General features: G+C 41.9%; 1 protein-coding gene across 1 annotated transcript in view; it reads right to left on the minus strand.

The window, feature by feature from the left end:
- The window catches only part of FBXO28 (F-box protein 28), a 28,413-nt gene extending 6,931 nt beyond the window's left edge, over positions 1 to 21,482 (minus strand). Inside the window, exons 1-3 of the mRNA XM_045877673.3 lie at positions 21,176 to 21,482; positions 9,145 to 9,254; positions 5,841 to 5,979 (exon numbers count right to left, since the gene is read on the minus strand). Coding sequence (XP_045733629.1) covers positions 5,841 to 5,979; positions 9,145 to 9,254; positions 21,176 to 21,442 — 516 coding nt within the window. The 5' untranslated portion in view covers positions 21,443 to 21,482. The remainder of the gene's footprint in view (positions 1 to 5,840; positions 5,980 to 9,144; positions 9,255 to 21,175) is intronic.
- Positions 21,483 to 21,847: the final 365 nt, after the last annotated feature.

Consider the following 21,847-nt stretch of genomic DNA (forward strand, 5'->3'; position numbering starts at 1 on the left):
GAGACGACCCGCACTGCTTCTACCATTCAGAGTGACTCGGGGTGGCAATGACACGTTAGGAAAGCATGGTGTTGACCCAATTTTCAAAATAGTTCACCCTCCAAGTGGGCTTAATTACTTTCTGAAAATTACTTTAGCAGCAAGAATGTAAGGGCATGATGAGTCTTGAGGTCTACTGGAAAGATCACAGGCCTTAGGCTGGTCACTTAAACTTTTTTTTTTTTAATAGCTTGTGATTTTCTGCTTCTCAGCAGATCATTCCTGCAATCTTTTTTATTTTTTTTTAAGTTTTATTTATTCTTTTTAATAATGTCTATACCCAACGTGGGCCTCAAACCCAGGGCCCAGAGATCGCTCGCTCCACTGACTGAGCCAGCCGGGCGCCCATGGTCACTCAAACTCTCAATGGCTGTTTCTACAGCTTTCAAATATGCTGCATGCCGAATCCCTCCTGAGCCTGAGGTGCTAAGATAGTATTTTACAAAGTATGCTACCGACCACATACGGTGTATCTCTCATGCTCGCACCTCGTGTTAAAACCGGCAGTGTCGTAATACATGACATACCATGGACACGACTGAAGAGGGCAAGAGGGGTGGGGGCGGGGGGGGTGTCCCAGGAAAGTAGGGGGGAGACAAGGGGGGCAGGGTGGGGACACCGCGAAAGGGGGCAGCAGCAAGAACAGATTGATTATTCTTCTTTCATTTTAAAGGTTCATGGACCGTATATATTTACTTTGGGGCAAGCACACTAAAAAGAAGAAATGTTCCCAAATAATACTGATTTCTAAGAACGTCTTCATATTAAAATCAATTTTAAAGATTTTATTTATTTATTTTTTATCTATTCATGAGAGACAGAGAGAGAGATGGGGCAGAGGGAGAAGCAGGCTCCCCGCGGAGCAGGGAGCCCGATGCGGGAAAATCAATTTTAAAAGAAACAAAAAACACAACATTTTGGAAACATTCTCGAAAGGATATTTCTCAAAATAAGGGACCCATGTTCTTCAAAAGTGAAGATCAAGCTACACAAAGGAAGCCCAGGAAGTATTCCACATTAAGGAGGTTACAGAGTCTAGCGTGACCGTGGCCTGGGGTCTGGACTGAGAAAAAGAGCAGCTAGGACGAGTATCACCGATCAGTGGTGAAATCTGATGTGGGCTGTCAGTGAGAGAGGCCATCATACCAAAGTTACATTTCCTGATTTGGTAACTGCGCTGTGGCTCAGAGAATGCCCTTTCTCAGGAAATACATCAGAATATTTAAGAATAAAGGTTCACAGTATCTCCACTATTTTGAAATGGTTCAGAAAAAAATAAAACACATACTTACAGAAGAATAAAAGCAAGCGGGACAAAAGGTAAATAACTGTGGGATCTGGATGAAAGACATATGGGAGATCCTTGTACTATTCTTGCAATTTTTGTGCAAATGTGAAACTGCATCAAGACAAGAAGTTACCCAAAAAGGAGAAGAGATTACAAAATGCCATCCCGCCATTCTTCCTGCTGCCTCCCTGGCCAAAACATTAAAAACCAACCAACAAAACCTAATTCTCAGATTTTCAGTTTGCTCAGGGAAATCTAGCCTCGTGACCTTGCATAATCACTTACACTGAAAATCCTGACTTTTGGGAATCACTGGGTTTCAATAAGCACAGAAGCATTATCAGGGCCCACTGGTAATGCCTTAATTAAGAAAAGGGGCTCACCGTGTCTTTCTTCATCATATTTCCCAGAACAGTCAGCTGGCCTCTGTTTACGTGTGCTTCAGTATGCGTGAACTGCTAACACGGACCCTGAATTTACTGTAAAAAGTGTGACTTCTGGCAGATGACTTAAAAAATGTCCAGAGTGAACCGGGCACCTACAGCCTTTTAGTTCTAACAGAAGATGGACGGAATATCAATATAGTGGTCAAGGGTTGCCACTGGGGCCCTGCTGGACCTGTAGCTGTTTCTGTCAATAAAGTTTTACTGGAACACGCGCACATATGTGTGTTCCCCACATGCTGCCCACGGCTGTTTCTCAGAGCCGAGGAGCTGAGAGAGACCACGTGGCCTGCAGAGCCAGAAATGCATACTACCTGGCCCTTTACAGAAAAAGTTTGCTGATCCCTTTCCAGGACTGACAGTGGCAAACTGCCGACAAGTCTGAATTCTTCAGACATATTTTCTTTTAATGTCCTTGTGATCGTATGGTTTCTGTGTCCAGAGACCCCATTTTAACACCTTCGGTGAGTAAGACCTAGTTTTTCACTCAGCAGGAGGGCAATGACCCAGCCGTCTGGAGTTGGAGGGGACCTGTAGGTTTAAATGCAGAGCCGTGCCCCACCCTGCCGTGTTAGCCCCACTCTCGGCGGTGCTTGAAGCCTTCTGGAGCCGGCTGTGCAGAGGACGCTGCTTCCCAGCTTCCCTGCGGCCCGTCCAGGCTTTAACGTCCTCAGATTGCTAAACCAGCCACCACTGGCCCGTGTACTTTCCAGCTTCCAGAAATTTGTTGCTGTTGCTCTCCTGACTTCACTCTTGGGGTCTCCGTTTTTTTTTTCTTTTTAAAATTAGCTTCTTTACTATAAGAGCAAGCTTTGGGAGGAAATCGAGGTAGTATGTATTTAATCTGCCATATTTAACCTATCACTTGATTCTAGGAGTAAATTTGACTACTCTTTCAGAGAATAATTTTATTTTTATTTTTAGAGTGGGGAGGAGAAGAGGGAGAGAGAATCTCAAGCAGGCTCCGTGCTGAGCGTGGAGCCCGACGCGGGGCTCGATCACACAACCCTGAGATCACGACCTGAGCAAAAACCAAGAGTCGAATGCTTAAGCGACTAAGCCACCCACACGCCCCAGGGAATAATTTTAAAAATGCTTTTTTCCCAAGTATTAGTTTAAAATTCCAAAATTCTGATATATCAGGCCTTCTAATTTAAACTATAATGTTGATATTACCCAGGTTCACTTAAGCAGCCTGTGAAAGAGTAATCTGTGAATGAAATGTTTACTATAGACATGAATTCTACCAAAACTATAAAAATGAGTTCTTCTTTGAAGTATGAAAATTCCTGAATTTTTTTTTTAAAAGAGTTTATTTATTTGACAGAGAAAGACACAGCGAGAGGGGGAACACAACCAGGGGGAGTGGGAGAGGGAGAAGCAGGCCTCCCGCTGTGCAGGCAGCCCGATGCGGGGCTCGATCCCAGGACCCTGAGATCACGACCTGAGCCGAAGGCAGACACCCAACCAACTGAGCCACCCAGGCGTCCTGAAAGTTCCTGAACTTTTTTTTTTTTTTTTTAAGATTTTATTTATTTATTTGAGAGAGAGAATGAGAGACAGAGAGCACGAGAGGGAAGAGGGTCAGAGGGAGAAGCAGACCCCCTGCCGAGCAGGGAGCCCGATGCGGGACTCGATCCCGGGACTCCAGGATCATGACCTGAGCCGAAGGCAGTTGCTTAACCAACTGAGCCACCCAGGCGCCCCAGTTCCTGAACTTTTAAGTAAAATCCAGAAGCAGGAACTGGGACAACACAAGAATAACCTAATATAGAAATTATATACCAGATCAAGATTATATGTTATACTGAGAAAGAATTATAGTATTATTTTTTAAAGATCTTATTTATTTGTCAGAGAGAGACAGCACAAGCAGGGGGACTGGGAGAGGGAGAAGCAGACTCCCCACTGGGCAGGGAGCCCGATGCGGGACTAGATCCCAGGACTCTGAGAGCATGACCTGAGCCGAAGGCAGACGCTTAACCAACTGAGCCAGGCGCCCCAGAGCGGGCGACTCTTGATCTTGGGGTCATGAGTTGGGCTCAGAGATTACTTAATTTAAAAAAAAAAAAAAAGAAAGAAAGAAAAAAAGTAATATTCTGAGTATACAGTGTTTGTTGTTTTAGGCAAAATATAAGCTATAAAGATGGCACTTTTAAGAAACAAAGTAATCTAAGATGAATTAAGTGTGATAATAAAAACAAAAATCTTTTTTTTTTTTTTTTTGTGGGGTTGTGTTTTAGGTTTACAGAAGAACACTTCGGGTGAGTTTTTGTGAAGACACGGGTACTATTAAGGAAAAATCAGCAGGCTGGTGTAAAACTCCTGTCAAACCCACCTGCTGGCTGAGCCTCAGTTTTCTTACCAAGGGAACAGGACTAGACCTTCCACAGCTGTGTGGAAAGGAAAGGAGTCTGTGAATGTGAACGTGCTCTGAGGATCAGAAGAAGTATTTCATGCATCTAAGAAGAGAGCAGTGACGAGGGAGAGGGACGGGTACAGGTGTGCGTTACAGGTGAGGCTGGGCACGAAGTTCCTTCCCGATGGCTCTGCTGCTGAGAACACAGGAAGGGCTGCACTGAGGAGCTGTCCTGAGCTGGTGCCCCGGTGGCGGCGGGGGGGGGGGGGGGGGGGGGCTGCTGCGCCTCGACAACTTAAGACTTCTCCATGGTACCTCGGTTTTGATATTTTGGTCCTAAAATTAACGTGAAAAGTCAACAGAAACTTGCAAAAAAACAGCAAGACTCAACTGATTTGTTCAGACAGTCAAGACCAGCATTCCAATCATGCGATCCTGATCACCTAGAAAGACCAGCCCCTCTGTAAAGGCCAGGTAGTAAGCATCTCAGGCTCTGCGGGCCGTGTGGACTGAGCACACATTACTCCACTCTGGTTCGTAACGACTGGCTGAAGTGTTTTTGAGGTTATGAAAACTGTAAGATGTTTCTTACGTATCCACATTCCTAACAATGAGATATGCGACAAAAACCATGAGGCTGTAGGGGACAACCTACACTAGTTCCATGAACTTCCCAGGAACACAAGAGATGAGGCCTGTACATTAGATTTGGATGCAATCTGGAGTAAGAATCAGAACTGCCTTTTAAAGTTAAGTACCCCACAGAAGAATCTGTAGCTAATAGGAGGAAAGTGAGATATACTAAAGAATATTTCAAATAAAATAAGAAACAGGATCCCCCTCCCCATAAACGTCACAGAAAACTGAAAACAGAGGAAGTATATACAAAATATTGCCAGTGTTAAGTATCTACAGAAATAACAAAAAGAGAACATTCTGGTTTTTCTAGAACTGATTAGTCCTGACCATGTTAAGGGAATCTTGCTAGTATCGACTAAGCAGCAGAAGGACCTTTCAATCCATCTCTGCCTCTTCTAAATATGATACAGATTTCATCTGAATTTACTCTCAATTCAAGAAGCAAGATACCACATGCACTGAGGTAGGATCCTGAGTAGCATGTGGAGTGCTGGCGCCTTTGTGAACTTGGGGACAGTCAATACGCCAGGACAGACTTCTGTGTTCAACAGCACTGTTCCTGTGCTGCTACCCAGTAACTGTCAATTCTTGCTGAATCTGGAAGTATTTGTCTTTATGAAACGCTTCTCACACAAAACAAAAACCAGCTTGTCCCTCCCACTCCACCTCCCCCAAATGAGAACAATCTTGAAGGCAGGGACAGTACCCATCTCGTTTGCTGTCGACCTTAAACAAAGAGTAAAAGCCCACAAATGTGTTTTTCAGCAGGAACTCTGTTATTTCTTCCTATTTATGGAAATAGTTTGTTCACTGGAGGTGAGGATGAATTCCTAACAAGCTTTTCTATAGAACAGCAGAGCTTCTACTGTGTGTTTCATAATGAGACTTTTAAACATGAAGATCAAGTATGATACGGATTTATATCAGTTACTGTACAGGAGCTAAACAAATCCATTCACAGGAACTCATTCCACAGAGGCGGGTACGATTCTGACATTTAAACAATCGCTTTATAATAATTTAAGTTTAAGCAGCACAATCCAGCTGTTTTGGGTAAGCAGTTCTATTTTACCTTTCCTGGGATGAAGCAACAGAGATTGGAATCCACATATTTCATGAAAGTCATGTTTAACAGTGAGAGCCTTGTTTCCACAGCAGCAAGGATGTCCGCGTGACGAGCTAACGAGTGGTTTCTTCTTTCTGACTCCCTCCTAGAATAAGAAAAAAAGCAAGCATGAAGGAAATACTGTGAACTAAATGGTAAGCAGTGAAAATGCCTTAATGGGATTTCTAACAGTTTAACATTTACCTGTTAATTTGATACCTACAATTGGGTCATAATTTAACTGTAACCATCAATGAATCGCTATGTCCAGAAATCCCTGCCAAGGACTAGTACTAACTAATCAATTATTGTGGGGGAAAAAAAAAAATCAGTTTTTTCTTGTTTTTTGGCTGTATCAAGCCTAATGGCCATATGAATCAAAAAGAAAAGAGAAATGAAAGAATTACACAAGGACATGTGGACAAGGGACTGTATGTTTTTACCCATAAAATCAGCTCAAAGTTTTACTTAACAAAATTTTTTTAAAAAGATTTATTTATTTTAGAGAGAGAAAGAGAGAGAGGGGGGCAGAGAGAGGTAGAGACGATCTCAAGCAGACTCTGCACTGAGCGGGGAGCTCGACGTGTGACTGGATCTCATGACCCTGAGATCATGACCTGAGCCGAAACCAAGAGTCAGTGGCTTAACTGAAACTGAGCCACCTGGGCACCCCTAGCTCATTTAAACTTTTAAAGTTTTATTGAGAAATAATTCACATTCACTTTTAATGTGTATAAATAACTTCATGGTTTTTAGTACATATGGAGCTGTGCACCCACTACCACCATTTAATTTCTAAACATTTTCACGACCATGCAATGAAAGTCTGTTAACTATTATCATTCACTCCAATTCCCCAGCACTTGGCGACCACTAGCGTACTTTCTGTTTCTAGGGATCTGCCCCTTCTGGACACAGCAAGTAACTGGAGTCGTATGGTATGTGGCATTTCGTGTCCGTCTTCTTTCACAGAGCACAGCTCTCAAGGCTCATCCATGTTGGAGCGTGTGTCAAGGATTCCATTCTACTGCCCATTGACATTCTGTCATATAGACATAGCAGTATTCTGATGATCCGATCATCAGGTGATGACTTTTGGGCTGTTTCCACTTTCTGGCTATCATGAATAATGCTGCACAGAACACTCATGTACAAGTTTTTTGTGTGGCTGTATTTCCATTTCTTTTGCTATACACCTAGGAGTGAAATTGCTGGATCATTTGGTAATTCTATGTTTAGCCTTTTGAGGAACAAAGTGTTTTCTAAAGTGGCAGAACCACTTTACAATCCCACCAGTAATTTATGATGGTTCCGATTTGCCCACATCCTTCCCAAGACGACTTCTTTACTTTGGCCATCCTAGTGGGTGTTCAGTGCTATCTCAGTGTTTTGATCTGCAATGCCCCGGGGATCATGGATGTTGAGCATCCTGTATATGCTGGCCTTCAGTTTCTCTTCTTTGGAGAAATGTCTTTGCCCACCCTTCAACCTGGTTGTGTGTCTTTTTATTGTTGAGTTCTAACAGTTCCTCACACAATCTGGACGCAGGTCCCTCACCGGATATTCGAGCTGTAACTGTTTTCTCCCCTTGTGTGTGTTGTCCTTTGCCGTCTTGGCGGCACAGAAGTTCACATTCCGATGAAGTCCAGTCTGCCTACTCTTTTCTTTTGTTACTCGTGTGCTTTTGGTGTCATAGCCAAGAAACCACTGCCTAATCCAAGTTCATGGAGGTCAGTACTGTTTCTACGTGAGGGTTTACAGTATAGCGCTGACGTTCACCTTTGATCTATATAGTCTACTTTGAGTTAATTTTTGTAGATGGAATGAGGAAGGAGCCCAACTTCATTCTTTTGCATACAGATACCCGGCTATCCCGGAATCATTTGTGGAAAGCATCATTCCTTCCCCAGTGAGTTGTCTTGGCATCCTGGTTGAAAATCAACTGACTAAACATGTAAGGATTTCTTGTCCACACTCTCCGTTCTATTCCATCGGTCTACACGTCTGTCTTTATGTCTGCACCACGCTGGTTTGATTACAGCAGCCTTGCAGTAAGTTTTTATATTGGAAAGTGGTAGTTCTCTACCAACTTTGTTGCTCTTTTTCAAGACTTTTGATTATTCTGAGTCTTGTATTTCCACAGGCATCGTAGGATGGGCCTGTTGTTTTCCACAAAAACCACAGCTAGGATTTTGACAGGGATTGCACTGAATGTGCACATCAACCTGGGGAGAACTGCCGCCTTCAGAGCAGAAAGTCTTTCAATCCATGACCATGAAATGTCTTTCCACTGAAGTCTCCTTAAATTTCTTTTACCAATGTTTTGTAGTTTTCAGCAGACAAGTCTTCTTCTGTTATCGTCACTACTAAGTATCTTACTCTTCTTGATGGTACTATAAATGGGATGATCTTTTTTTTTCTAAGTAAGCTCTATGCCTAACATGGAGCTTGAACTCACGACCCCGAGATCAAGAATCACATGTTCTTGTGGCCGAGCCAGCTAGGCCCCTGCCCCCCCTTTCTGGAGTCTAGTTGATGCACAATGCTATATTAGTTTCAGGTGTGCAACGTAGTCACCATCTCTAGCTTATGCCATGCTCACCCCAAGTGTAGCTGCCATCTGTCACCACACAATGTGATTATACTACCATGGACTATATTCCCTATGCTGTACTTTTCATCCCCATGACTTTTTCATTCTATCCCTGTAAGCCTGCATCTCCCACTCCCCTTTACCCACCCTGCCCATCCCTGCATCCTGGAATTGTCTTAACCTGCTTTTGGATCATTTATTGCTAGTATATACAATTACACAACTCCTTTTTGTATATTGATCTTGCATCCTGTAGCCCTATGGAGCTTATTTATGAGCTCTAACAATTAGAGGACTCCTTGTGTATATGACCACATATATATGAGATCTTGTCATTTATGAAGAGAGAACACAAATTCTTCCTTTCCAATCTGGAAGCCTTTTATTTCATTTTCTTGCCTAACTGCCCTGGCTAGAAACTCCAGTATAATGCTGAATAGAAATGGTGAGAATGGGTGAACCATAGTCAAAATCACTTATTGTGATCTGGGTACCCTTCCCTCTAAAAAGTTGGAAACCATTTAATATGTAAACTTACCCAAATCAAAAAACAAAACTCAAAACAACAGGGGTGCCCCATGTTGGCTATAGCCATTACTTAAAAACAACAACAACAACAACCAAGAAACAAAGAAAATTCCCATTTGTAAATTACTGCCACCACTAGCCACAACATACCTTGGAAGTTGTGCTTTAACTTGTTTCTGACATAGATTGTGGTATCTCTCCACTTTTAGAAATCCCTGATTCAACATTCTCTGGCAGACCAAGTCCATTCTTTTACAAACCTACAGGGAAAAAGGAGAAGGACGAATTTTAATAGGTAAAACCCAAATAAATAACAAGACAGTTAACTTAGACTCCTGTTAGAGGGAAGTTCTGTGTCAGTACCGTTCCCCAGTCTGCTGTCTCTCTAAATCTGTACATACAGTATATGTGTATATATATATATATATGAGGTGAACCCCTCATGCTTTATAACTCTTGTAGCATTACCTTAAGAAATTAATACTATGTGTAGGCAAGGAATACTTTACCTTTATTTTAGGTATTGGCTGAATGTTCTGAATGTATCCCCACTACTGTGGTCAGAAAATGTAGTCCTGAAGATCAGTAAAACAACATATTCAAAAGGATTTTAACGGTTTGAATAAAGAAAATTCTCCGTTAGCTCAAAATGTGCATTCAAACTTAAGCCCAACCTCTCATAAAGTTTATATGATCTATAACCAGAATGAGAATTCTTATTTATTTCTACTAGTCAGGGTTAACTACAGAGAGTTACTCTATACTAGATACTATCATATCCTCTATAATATAAAATATTTTAACATATGTAGCAGAATCTCGACTATTTTGAATCTTTAAGGTTTTTATACAGTAAGAGCACAGAATCATAAGTCAGAACACCTGAATTTGTACCTAACTTGTACACATTCTTGAGCAAGTCAGCCACCTGAAAGACTGAGTCAGCCTTCTGTAAAATGTGGATAGTATCTAACTCATAGGGATATCATTAGGATTAAATGAAACAATACACACTAAAATCACTCTGATAAACCCTAAAGTGCTCTGTAAAAATTATGTTAAATAAATGGTTTAACTTAGTACTAACTGGAACACTTTGTTCCATAGGTGCTCTATTTCTGAGACATGCCAGCGTCTTTTTTTATCTTAATGAAACCCAGTGCACAAAATACTTTTGTTCTTTGATCCCTGAGAATTTTGCAGTGACTCAGAGGAATCAACTTGAATGTTAGTTCTCACTGTACAGGTGTGGATGTTGAAAGTGCAAGACATTGAGAAAAATCTAGATCAAGGCCAAGGCGATTAGGCGGGGGCTGTCATATGCTTCTATCTCTCATAGCAACCCAGCACAAATGCTTGACAGATACTTGCTGAAACTGAAATGTTGATGAAACTCTTGATATGTCTGCTTTCTCCTGAGAATACACAAAAATTCTGGCAAGCTGGATTGAAGCTAACGAAGGCTGTAATACTCTAGTATTAAATACTATGTACTTCCTAAATCATAGCATGCCAAATGAAAGATATTAAGGAAAACACTTCTTTTCCAGTTGAAAATAAATAAAAACATAACAAATTTTAAGTAATGAAACTAAGAGTAATTCCTAATAAATGATATTTTAGAATTTGGTGGGATCTATTTCTAACTAAACTAAACCAGTTGTCAACATATGCTCAATGTCTGTTAAAAAATAACAATAACAAAACCAATACATATCAACATCAATAATTCGTAAAGTTTATTTATGCTTTATAGTAATCACTACACCCATCATGGGGTTCGAACCCACGACCCCAAAATCAAGAGTTAGAGTTGCACACTCCTCTGCCTGAGCCAGCCAGGTGCCCCAACATAAATAACTTTTAAAGGAAAAATAACTCTTCTAAAAATACTTAAGAGTTACATTTTTGCAAATCTCTTTGATATGTAGTTTTATAGAACAGAAATGGATAGCCATATCTGCTTCTGCATTCAATCTACTGAAGTATTACCTTAGAAAGTTCTAGAAAACATAATACACAAGCACACATTTCACGAGCTGTCGGTGTGCTGACATCATCACATGTCACAGGGCTCCCGGAAAGCTCCACTGTCCACTTGTTAAACGCAGAAATAACAACTTAGAACTATAATGGAAGTACTTTAGATCTTACAGACTCCCTGAAAGGGTCTTGGGAACCACTCTGGGAGGCCTAGACTAAACTTGAAGAACCAGTGCCCCGGTCCTAAATAAATACATTGTCACGATACGGTACTGAAACTTTATGTGAGGGAAAAAGAAAACCACTTTATGTTATTGCGGGAAGGAGGAGAGCATCTGTATGTGTGATGAGGGGGAATACAGCAGGCTCAATTCTCATCTTTCACAGTAGAAAGTCAACAGATAATATCAAAATAGTATCAGCCCAAAGACTTGAAAGCAGCACCGCTGGGGGATAAAAATTGAGGGCTATAAAAACATTTTTTGTTGTTGTTGCCAGAACTATCTGAGGTGAAGCACCTTCTAACACAGTCTGGTAGGGAACACATCGTTGTGGACTCTGCAACCTCTTTGACAATTTCTGAGACGAAATAATGGAAATAATTTTTTAGCAGCAATAAATTTACAGAGAAAAAATTAAGGTCAAATGTTATCGTAATAGTTTCCTGGGTACTGTTTAAATTATTTTATTATTATACCAGCATTTTGCCGCACTGAATCTACTAACTACTAGGACGCAGACATCTTCTAATAATCCAGAAACTCGGCTCAGTGTCTGAGTACTGACCAGTACTAGTGTGGGTGATCAGCAGGTAAATAAATAAGCAGATAAGGTCAGCCAAGGAAGACTTCACATTATACAAGATTTGAGTTAGCTTCGCAAAGAGGACAAGGACTGCTAAGTTAGAGGTGTGGCCCAAGCAAAGGCAGAGTCTGGAGTGAGTAAACCATTGCCAAGCAACCTACTTCTGAGGGTAGATCAGATGTGCAGGCAAATCTGAGCGGAATAAAATCTCCCACATTTTGAGCAGGGAAATCAGATGGTAATGAGAAATGACTTTAAAAAGACCACCCATTTTTTGAAAGATCTCACATGGGGATAGTTGGTTATTTTCTGTAAGAAACTATATTAGGACTAAAGATCTGGTTCCAGAAATTTCACATGGGGATAGCTGAAATCAATGTAGATGAACCCCCAAATGAACAAGTATAACATAAGAAAATAAAAGCTTACAGAGTCTCAACTGACATTATCATTAAAAGCTGGTAAAAAGAGAAAACAGAAGGTCACAAAGGCAGACAAATGAGACTAGCACCACAAAAGCTGAAGTCAAAAATATTTTAAGCATTAATCAATATCGTAGAAAAGAGCAGCATTTAATTTGGTATTCTTTCTTTCCTGGATGTCTAGTAAGCATTGACCAATAGCACAAAAACAAAGATACAATAGATCACATACCTTTGTTTAGAATTCAGAAAGAAGCAAAGTGACCCTTGAAAACAGAAGTAGTTGACCCCTGAACAGCACAAATTTGAACTGCACTGGTCCACTTATAACGTGGATTTTTTTTTTTATAAACACAGTCCAATTCTGTAAACGTATCTTCTCTTCTTATGATTCTCTTTTCTCCAGCTTCCCTTTATTTTAAGAACACAGCTTTTTTAACATATAGAATATACAAAATATGTTAGTCAACTATTTACATTATTGATAATGCTCTGGTCAATAGTAGAGTGTTAGTAGTTGAGTTTTTAGGGAGTCAGAAGTTGTATGTGGATTTTCAAATGCATAGGGGTTGGCGCTCCTAACCCCTGCATTGTTCAAAGGTCAACTGTTGGGACGCCTAGGTGATTCAGTCAGTTAAGCATCTGCCTTCGGCTCAGATCATGATCCCGGGGTCCTGGGATCGAGTCTCGTGTCAGGCTCCCTCAAGGAGCCTGCTTCTCCCTCTGCTGCTCCCCCTGCTTGTGCTTTCTCTCGCTCTGACAAATAAATAAAATCTTTAAAAAACAAACAAAACAGAAAACAAAGGTCAACTGTACCCTAATTTTCCCTACAGTAGGCAGTTTAATGATAGCTGCTGATGATGTATGCTAACTTGCAATGCAAAATTATCTCATTTAAAATGTAGCTTTAGGGATGCCTGGATGGCTCAGTTGTTAAGCATCTGCCTTCGGCTCAGGTCATGACCCCAGGGTCCTGGGATCGAGCCCCGAATCGGGCTCCCTCCTCAGAGGAAAGCCTGCTTCTCCCTCTCTCACTCCCCTTGCTTGTGTTCCCTCTCTCGCTGTCTCTCCTTCTGTCAAATAAATAAATAAAATCTTTAAAAAAAAAATACAATGTAGCTTTATATCTATGGGTATTTTAAGAATTTCCCAAAGCTGACGGGAAGAAATTTTAGTTTCCTGGTTATTAAAATACAACAAAAATCCTAGCAATTTGGTCATTCACCCACGACAGTAAAATAAAATTCTGGAGTCTAATATACAATGGTGATGACTATGTCAAAAACTACCATTGCATTCAGAGATCAGCAAAAATAGACACTTACCAACATACCAGGGAGCTTATGGAATATGTCGGTCTGCAGCAGAGACATTTAGTTTAGGTCCTCTGTTACTGCCTCTCTAGTTAGGACATGTGGTTTTCTTTGTTAATTACTTGAAGAGTTAAAATGCCATGTTTATCCTTTTCCATCGCTTTCTAACATAAGTAGTAATGAAAATTCTTCTCTTTGCTTTACTTAGAAATCTTTTTTGATTTCTTGTGCCCCTATGGTCCTTCTTAACAACGCAAGACACATATGCCATAAATTTGTGAAACCTTCAATTTTCCTGTGACACCTAATCTTAGTATCAAATCTCAGTTGATTCTAAGATGCACATTTTTTTCATATTTTAACATTTGACATCAGAATGGTCTTACAATTATAACTGGCACCATTTCTTTTTCAGATGGCTTAGATGCTGTGAAATATAAAAGGGTGGACTTCTTTGATTTTGTTTAATTCAATAAAAGCTCTTCTGGGGAAAAAAAAGCACTGCTAGAATAATACACATATAAGTTGATCAAGATACATTCTGATTTCAAAAATGTTAAAACATGAAATTATATCTTAGAATTGAGGAAATACTGTAATGGAACCAGATTTTTCATGTACTTATTTAGTGCTCTAAAGTTCTCAAATGAATACTTGATGCTTTTCTCCAATTAATCCAGAAGTTATTATTAACGATTAGGCTGCTTATCAATAACCCCCAAACTGGAAGGAACTTAAGACACCGGAACCTTTCTTTCTTTTTACAGAGAGAGAACATGGAGGCCTTAAGAAATTATGTAATTTGTACAAAGTCAATCAAACTATTTAGTGGCAAAAGTGAAATTAAGAATTTAGGCTTCTAATTAGTATCTTTTTAGATTTAGTGATCTGCAGCTCTACAGAGTGAAACACTTATCCTAACTATTCTCAACTGGCCACAGTCTTGACTAATACCCACTGCTACAGACACTGCTGGCTGAGTCTCAAGTAGGACTTCTTGAGGCAATAGGAGATCTTAAGGACATTAGTGGGTGTTCTCACCACACTGCTAAAGTTTAGAAAAATGGCGCTAGACCAAAATCTTTCTAGAATTCTTTCAAAGTTCAAAAACCAGAAGTCAATCATGAGAAAACAATTGAGACAAATCTGCATTGTAGAACATTTTATAAGCCATCTGCCCTGATTCTTCAAAAAGCCAACTGCATTAAAGAATGAAAAAAGTAGGGAGAATGTTCTGGATTAAAGAGACAATGTTTTACTAGATTCAAAAGCCTTATCCCCCACCAAAAAAAAGCTATAAAGACATTTTGCAGATAACTGAGAAGTTAGAATATAAAATGTAATGTTAAATCCCTGGGAAGTGATAATACTGTGATTACATAAAGGATAAAATGTCATTGTATTTGCATTTTACTTTCAAATGGCTTAATGAAATAATCTGTGTGTGAAATAATCTGTGTGGCGGACATATAACACACATTTAGAGAGGGAAAGAATGAGCACACAAGTGAAAGAGATAGAGCAGATGTGGCAAAAAGTTAATGATGGGTGATAGAATCACTTAAAAAATTCTGTCTACACGGTGTGGATTGTCTAATACGTAATACCATATACAGAGAGACACAGAGTTAATTATCTGCAGGTAGAATTATAACAAATTTTAAGACTCTGGACTACAGGAAACAAACAGGGTTGCTGGAGGGGAGTTGGGTGGGGGGATGGGGTAACCGGGTGATGGGCATTAAGGAGGGCACTTGATGTAATGAGCACTGAGTGTTATATGTAAACTGATGAATCACTAAATTCTACCCCTGAAACTAATAATACAGTGTATGTTAGCTAAATTGAATTTAAACACAAAATTTAAAAAAAAATTACAACAAATCTTAAATTCTCTGGGTATCCCCCCTAGATGTTCACTTGGAAAGAAAATATAAATTTATTTTATTTTTAAAGATTTTTATTTATTTGAGAGCGAGAGTAAGAGAGATCACAGAGGTGAGGGAGAAGCAGACTTGCCACTAAGTGGCGAGCCCAATGCAGGGCTTGATCCCAGGACCCCGAGATCATGACTTGAGCTGAAGGCAGACGCTTAACTGACTCAGCCACCCAGGCGCCCCTAAAAATGTATTTAAATATTAGCCTGAGCAAAACAATTAGGAAGAAAAGCCTGTTCCCAGGATTTCTATAATACCGCCTAGAAGCCAAATAGAACAGCTTTTCTGATTATTCTGGTTTTGATGATCTGTACCATCATTCTCATTAATATAGGAACGGAGTGTTGCTTACAATGCAGCCTGACGCACTAATACAAATGGCGACTCTTAGTATCACATACGAGCCACATCACCTTATCAATTTTCATCCTTATTATGAAGATTTTTCTAGTCACCCAAGCTTCTTAAAATGGTCTTAAATTTAAAAAATTCTCCTCTCCTCTGTTGGAGGTAAATATGAAGCAGCGCATTTTCTAGCACTACCATAGTGTATCCAGAAAACATTTATTTCACAATGACATTTATTTTCTATCCTTTACTTGGAGTAGCGCAGTTTTTGTTTTGTTTTTTAAAGATTTTATTTATTTATTTGACAGAGAGAGAGACAGCGAGAGAGGGAACACAAGCAGGGGGAGTGGGAGAGGGAGAAGCAGGCTTCCCGCGGAACAGGGAGCCCGATGCGGGGCTCGATCCCAGGACCCTGGGATCATGACCTGAGCCGAAGGCAGACGCTTAACGACTGAGCCACCCAGGTGTCCCTAGTGCAGTGTTTTTAAGAACTACTTCATTAATTCAACAAACACTGAGTACTCATATTGAATCACAGACTACAGAAGGCCATTGGGATTCCTGATGAAAGGGTACGAGGAGCCTAAATTCAGTGCCCAACCGGCCCCTCCAAAGACAATTCCAATAGAATCTGTAAGTACAACCATGTTGCATTGGGAACTCAGAAGTACTACCCAGTGAGGTTCAGAAAAGAGGCACAGAGGCTGTACTGAGGTACTGACACTTAAGGTGTATTCTGAAGGTACAGATACTCTCTAGGAGGGGGGATGAAGGAGAGGCTGCAGGCAGAAGCAGCACCTGCTGTGAGAGGCCTAGCATGTTTGGGAAACTCAACAGCTTGATGATGCCTGTTTCAATTGAGCTTAAGTCCAAGACGCTAGAAGTAGGTGGTCGGGAGAAACCTCGATCAAGGGTTATCTTTGGTTCCTAAACATCGCGAGACTGGATCCTACACATAGGCCATCCTTGGAAGCTAGGACCTTCTCCCATACCGTCTGAATCTTCCCTGCTCTGCTGACCAGGTTGTTCAGGTGCCTCTGGTCTGTTAGGAAATGATGATGATGTTAAGAGGTGGAAGTTGTTTCTCAACATTCTTACTTGCTGCCCCCAGCAAAAGGTGTCAACCCCGTAGGTTCTCAAAACAGTTTCTTAAATCTGGCCAGTCTGAGAAATAAAAAAAGGTGGGAAAAGGGGGGAGTCTGAGCACTAATCTAGGACATCTGACACTTCAGACAATCACCTCATAGCTCTAATTAGTCACCCTGCTCCAGTCACTTCACTATATTGTACGTCATTTCTTTTCTGCTGGGAATGTTCTCTCACCTTTACTAAGGATAAACTGGATAAAAAACTCACTATCTTGAGGAAGCCTCTGATTAAGTGCTCCCGATTAACCTCAACAGTCTTGTATTTCTTATCTTTGCATTTGTTATTCTGGTGCTTTCTAAGTGTGCTCAAGGAAGGTGTGTCCATTCCGTCTTCATGACACTCTGGGCAGGGTTACTGGTTGAACCCTTCACTTTAGGACTAGAATCTGCAGGAAAAATGAATTGTCCCCTAAATATTATAATCTCCAACCTGTACTTAAGTACCTGTTAATAAAAATAACCCAATGATGAGATGGTGGGGAAAAACCACAAATCATCAATGCATAGAATATATTCTCCATAACACCGCCACAAAGAGCCATGGTTTGCCAAGTGTGGTCTAGGGACCCCTGGGATTCCCAAGATCCTTTTGAGAGTCTGTGAGGCCAAACTATTTTCTTTCTTTCTTTTTTTTTTTTAAAGATTTTATTTATTTATTTGACAGAAAGAGACACAGCGAGAGAGGGAACACAAGCAGGGGGAGTGGGAGAGGGAGAAGCAGGCTTCCCGCCGAGCAGGGAGCCCGATGTGGGACTCGATCCCAGGACCCTGGGATCATGACCTGAGCTGAAGGCAGTCGCTTAACCAACTGAGCCACCCAGGCGCCCAAGGCCAAAGTATTTTCATAATACTAAGACATTATTTGCCATTTTTACTCTTTCTTCCATAATATACAGTGGACTCTTCCAGTGGCCACATGACACATAACATTATTTTTCTGACCGCTAAGTATGTACTGTCTCTTCCTGTGTCTTCTAGAATTTTCTAAGGTAAGCTCTTAGGGTCCTCAATAACTTTTAAGAGTATAAAGATGTCCCGAGGTAAAAAAAAATTTGAGAACTACTGGCATAGAGCAAGAGATAATAAGGAAAAGCGCTTGCCTATTAAAAAAAAAAAAAAGAGTAATGGTTTCTCATTTTCCTTCATATTTCCTACCAATCAACCTTCTCTATAAAATTTTCTAACCTATTTGAACAAAAGATGAAAAAGGAACTATAAACGGGTAACAGATTTAACTAGCTAGAGTGCTCTAGAGAAATAGCTCGGGATGAAAGTATGTATGTATTTTGTTACCTACCAGAAAACTTCATTCCAGATAATGAGCAAGACTTCTGAATTTAACCTTCAGTCATATTTATGTCCTGAACCACTAACAGGATTCCATTAAATTTATAGGAGCTCCCCACTCAAATCATAGAGGAAAAAATTTGATAGGATCCCTCTGAAACAGCTTTTAAAAAAGCCTTCCATACTCATTTTTCAGTGAGTGAGAACACTATGCTCACAAGTCTAAATCAAAGGCTCAAACTTGGCTTAGATACACTCCCGAACTGGGGGTAGGACCTCACTTCTTAACCTTTGCCACTTGTTTCAAAAATTCTCACCCCATCAAGAGGGCCTAGGTGACAGTCTAACGCTGCATCAGCACAAATTTGTCTCACTTACTGAAAAAACAACTCAAAGTACAAGTTTTGTCACTTCAAAAGCTGTGTTCCACCAAATAATTTTAAATACATTGGAAGAGTTAAATATTTAAAGAGCTATTTCTGTGTAACCAGTATCTCTAGGCTCTGGGTACATTTTTGGAGCAATAGTCAATGGCAGGAAAAACGAACAAACAAACCAACAATTCAATAGGCATTTGGACAATCCCTTGGTAAGAACTGGACTGGAGAGTCGAATTTCAATTATTCATGGCAACAGGAAGCAAAGACTATCATCAACTAAACTGCACAAAGAACTGAAAAATGTTATTTTAGCAGTTTCAACCGAGAGAAAATCTTTTAAAGAAAATACAGAGTAATGAGTACATGGCTTGTGTGCCTGTCCTCTAATTTAGGTGCTAACCACAGTTACAACTGAGGTCCTAATAAGGCAAGTAAAGTGGGAAGAAAGAAAAAAATCCAAACATCCAAACAATACATAAACTAGTTCATCAACCACTGAGTAGTTGACATTTAGCTTTATGGAAACTAATTCTATTCTTAATTAATATCATTCTCGTCAAAGCATATCCAGCCTTAATTCCACTAAAAAAAAATACTTAAAATGAAAGGACCTATGTAATGTGTACTCCAGATAGCAGCATACATACTAAAGTTCCTTGATTTTTTGGCAAATAGCCCATTAGGTATAAGTAAAGCACCTACCAGGCACTGTTTCTACCCTGCCAATTTCATTAAAAGACCACAATTAAATTAATGCTGACATCTAGTGGCAAGAAAGAACATCTTCTTTTATAATGCTACCTGAATTGAATTGTACCTTACAACACAGAGCCAATCAATCTGAAACCAAAGACACTTCCAAATGCCCACAAAAGATTAACCACTTAATCTAAGAATTATCTATTAACCTTAAGTAAACAAAAGAATAAGAAACATTACTAAACCAGAGGGAAAAGACCCATCTTTGAGACATAAAATTGACGGCAGAATCTTTTGGGGGGCAGGGGGGGGAGAGGGTGGTGGTGCAGGGGATGGTAAGGAGCTCCTTATGAAAAATCTTTGTTTGAAACTACAAATCTGTACCCTTAAAAAGCTAGAATAGAGGACTGCTTTAAAATTAAGAATGCAACTGAATATTTCACTTGAAAGAGATGTCATTTATTAATAAACTGTGGGATGTCCTAAGAAGCTAGTTTTCCCCCTCAAAAAATGTTTTTAATTTTTAAAAAAAGTACACGACTGACGAACAAAAAACCAGTTTTCCCCTACATTTACAAACCAAAACTGTGACTATTCCAAGCTTTACAAAGCCACTGTCTGGCTGAGAGGCTCAATTCAATCAAATGTTATGCCCAACTATGTACAGCATGAATCTTGATCAAACACCATCCTTTAAAAAATCGGAAGGAATATTTAAGATTCTATACGGAATTCTACGATGACATGTTTGGGGAATTCAGGGACAATCAATTTTGAAATATGACTTTTCAACTGAGGAATCTTCCATTCTGCAGGCTGGCGTGGTAGACCTGCTGGGCTGACTAGGAAAAAAAACCTGGTCATCAGTTTGAATCAAATTAATAAACTTTCTTTAAAAAGTATGATCTCCTTTCCAAACGTAATTAGAATCAAATTTAAACCGGAGGTGTAAACCTAAAATGTGGCACATGAACGAGAAAATGCTGTCCACACTACATTCAGAAATATGTCTTTGTCCTCTTATAAACAATTCCAAACACAGATTAGCCCCTACACACAGTCGGCTTGCAATCACTTCAAAATGTCCACCTCCTTCAATTTCCTTCCCACTTAAAGATAAATCCCCCGACAGGAAGCAAAAGATCTTACTGAACTAAGACATTCATCAAACCTTCAGTCCACGCTGTGGAGCGAGGTAAATGCCTCCTTTCTGTAAATCACTGAACTACTGTGATTTGAAGCTGGCGGGTGGGCGTTAAGTCACTAGTTAGAAAATGAACTGCAAGAGAAACCAACCCTGTCCAGGGGCGAGGTGCTCCCCGAGGGTGGGAAGTGTCGGGGCGAGGCCGAGCCGGACGCGCTCTCGGTGGGCTCTACTTTACTGGTCACCTGGGGAGCTGGGGCCACCAAATGGCGTTCACGCCCCTCGGAGCCCCACCGGGTTTGGGGAGGCCTCCCCGACCCTACTTCATCTTCTCCAACCGGGAAACCTGGGTCGGGGGTTGGGGGAGAAGGCGGGGGGAGACACAGTGCGTGATTCCTGCGGACCGACCAAACCTGGCTGGGCCCGGCCAGGGGCTGGACGCTGGTGCACAAAAGGCGGCGGCCGGAGCCTTGGGGCCGGCGCTCAGGCCGGGCGGCGCTGGGACGCCCAACTCCCGCCGCCGCCCCGCTTCCGGGCCGGGGCAGCGAGACCCTAGCCCCGCGGCAGGAAGGGGGGACGACCCCGCCGCCCGGCACCGGGACTCCGCGTCCTGGAGCCGGCTGCGGCTCCCCCCCCCGGGGGACGCGCTCCCCTCTCCGCCCCTCCCCAGACCTCGGCCGGCGGAGGGGGCGGCGGGGGTCCCGCGGGGGCCTCACCAGGCGGAGCTGGCTAATTTCGTCGTAGGACATAAAGCTGAGGATGTTCTCGATGGCTACGATGGGCAGCGCCACCAGCGTGTTGTTTTGAGGCAGCTGGTCGGGAGCCAGCGCCGGGGCTGGGGGCGCCTGGGAGCCCGGCTGCGGGGCCGGGGGCGGGGGCGGGGGGGGAAGTCGCTGGGCAGAGCCGATGGCCGAAGAGGGGCCGCCGTCGCTGTGGCCGCCGCCTCCTTCCTCAGCCATCCGCTCCTCCGACGCCGCCGCCATCTTGGGGGTTTGATTCCTTCCCCCCACTGCAAGGGGACCAGGGGCGCTTCCGATGCGTCACTTCCGCCTTGGGACGCGGGGGCGGGGCCTCGGAGGGGCGGAGCCTGCGCGGTGGCCGGCGGCCCCGGGCGCTTGAGGTGCTGGTGAGGCCCGGCGGTGTCCGTCCCGGGGAGGCGACCTTTGGAGGCCTTCTGATCCGAGGCTGGCAGGGACCGGAGGGCGAGGGAACCCTGTCCATTAGAGTGCTGTCCGCCGGCGCGGTTTTCTTGGCGCTCCTCCTGACGCGGGGCGGGGAGAGTAGTGTTGCCTGGCGAGTATAGACGCGACGTGTGTTAGAGCGTCGTCGTTTGTGGAGAACCAGGTAATGATCCCTTTAGGCGAATGACGAGAGTGAAGTACTGATTA

The sequence above is a fragment of the Mirounga angustirostris genome, unplaced genomic scaffold (genome assembly GCF_029215605.1).
Source record: "Mirounga angustirostris isolate CCGP_5_RB_7025 unplaced genomic scaffold, mMirAng1.0.hap1 SCAF_6, whole genome shotgun sequence".
Classification (NCBI taxonomy): Eukaryota; Metazoa; Chordata; class Mammalia; order Carnivora; family Phocidae; genus Mirounga; species Mirounga angustirostris.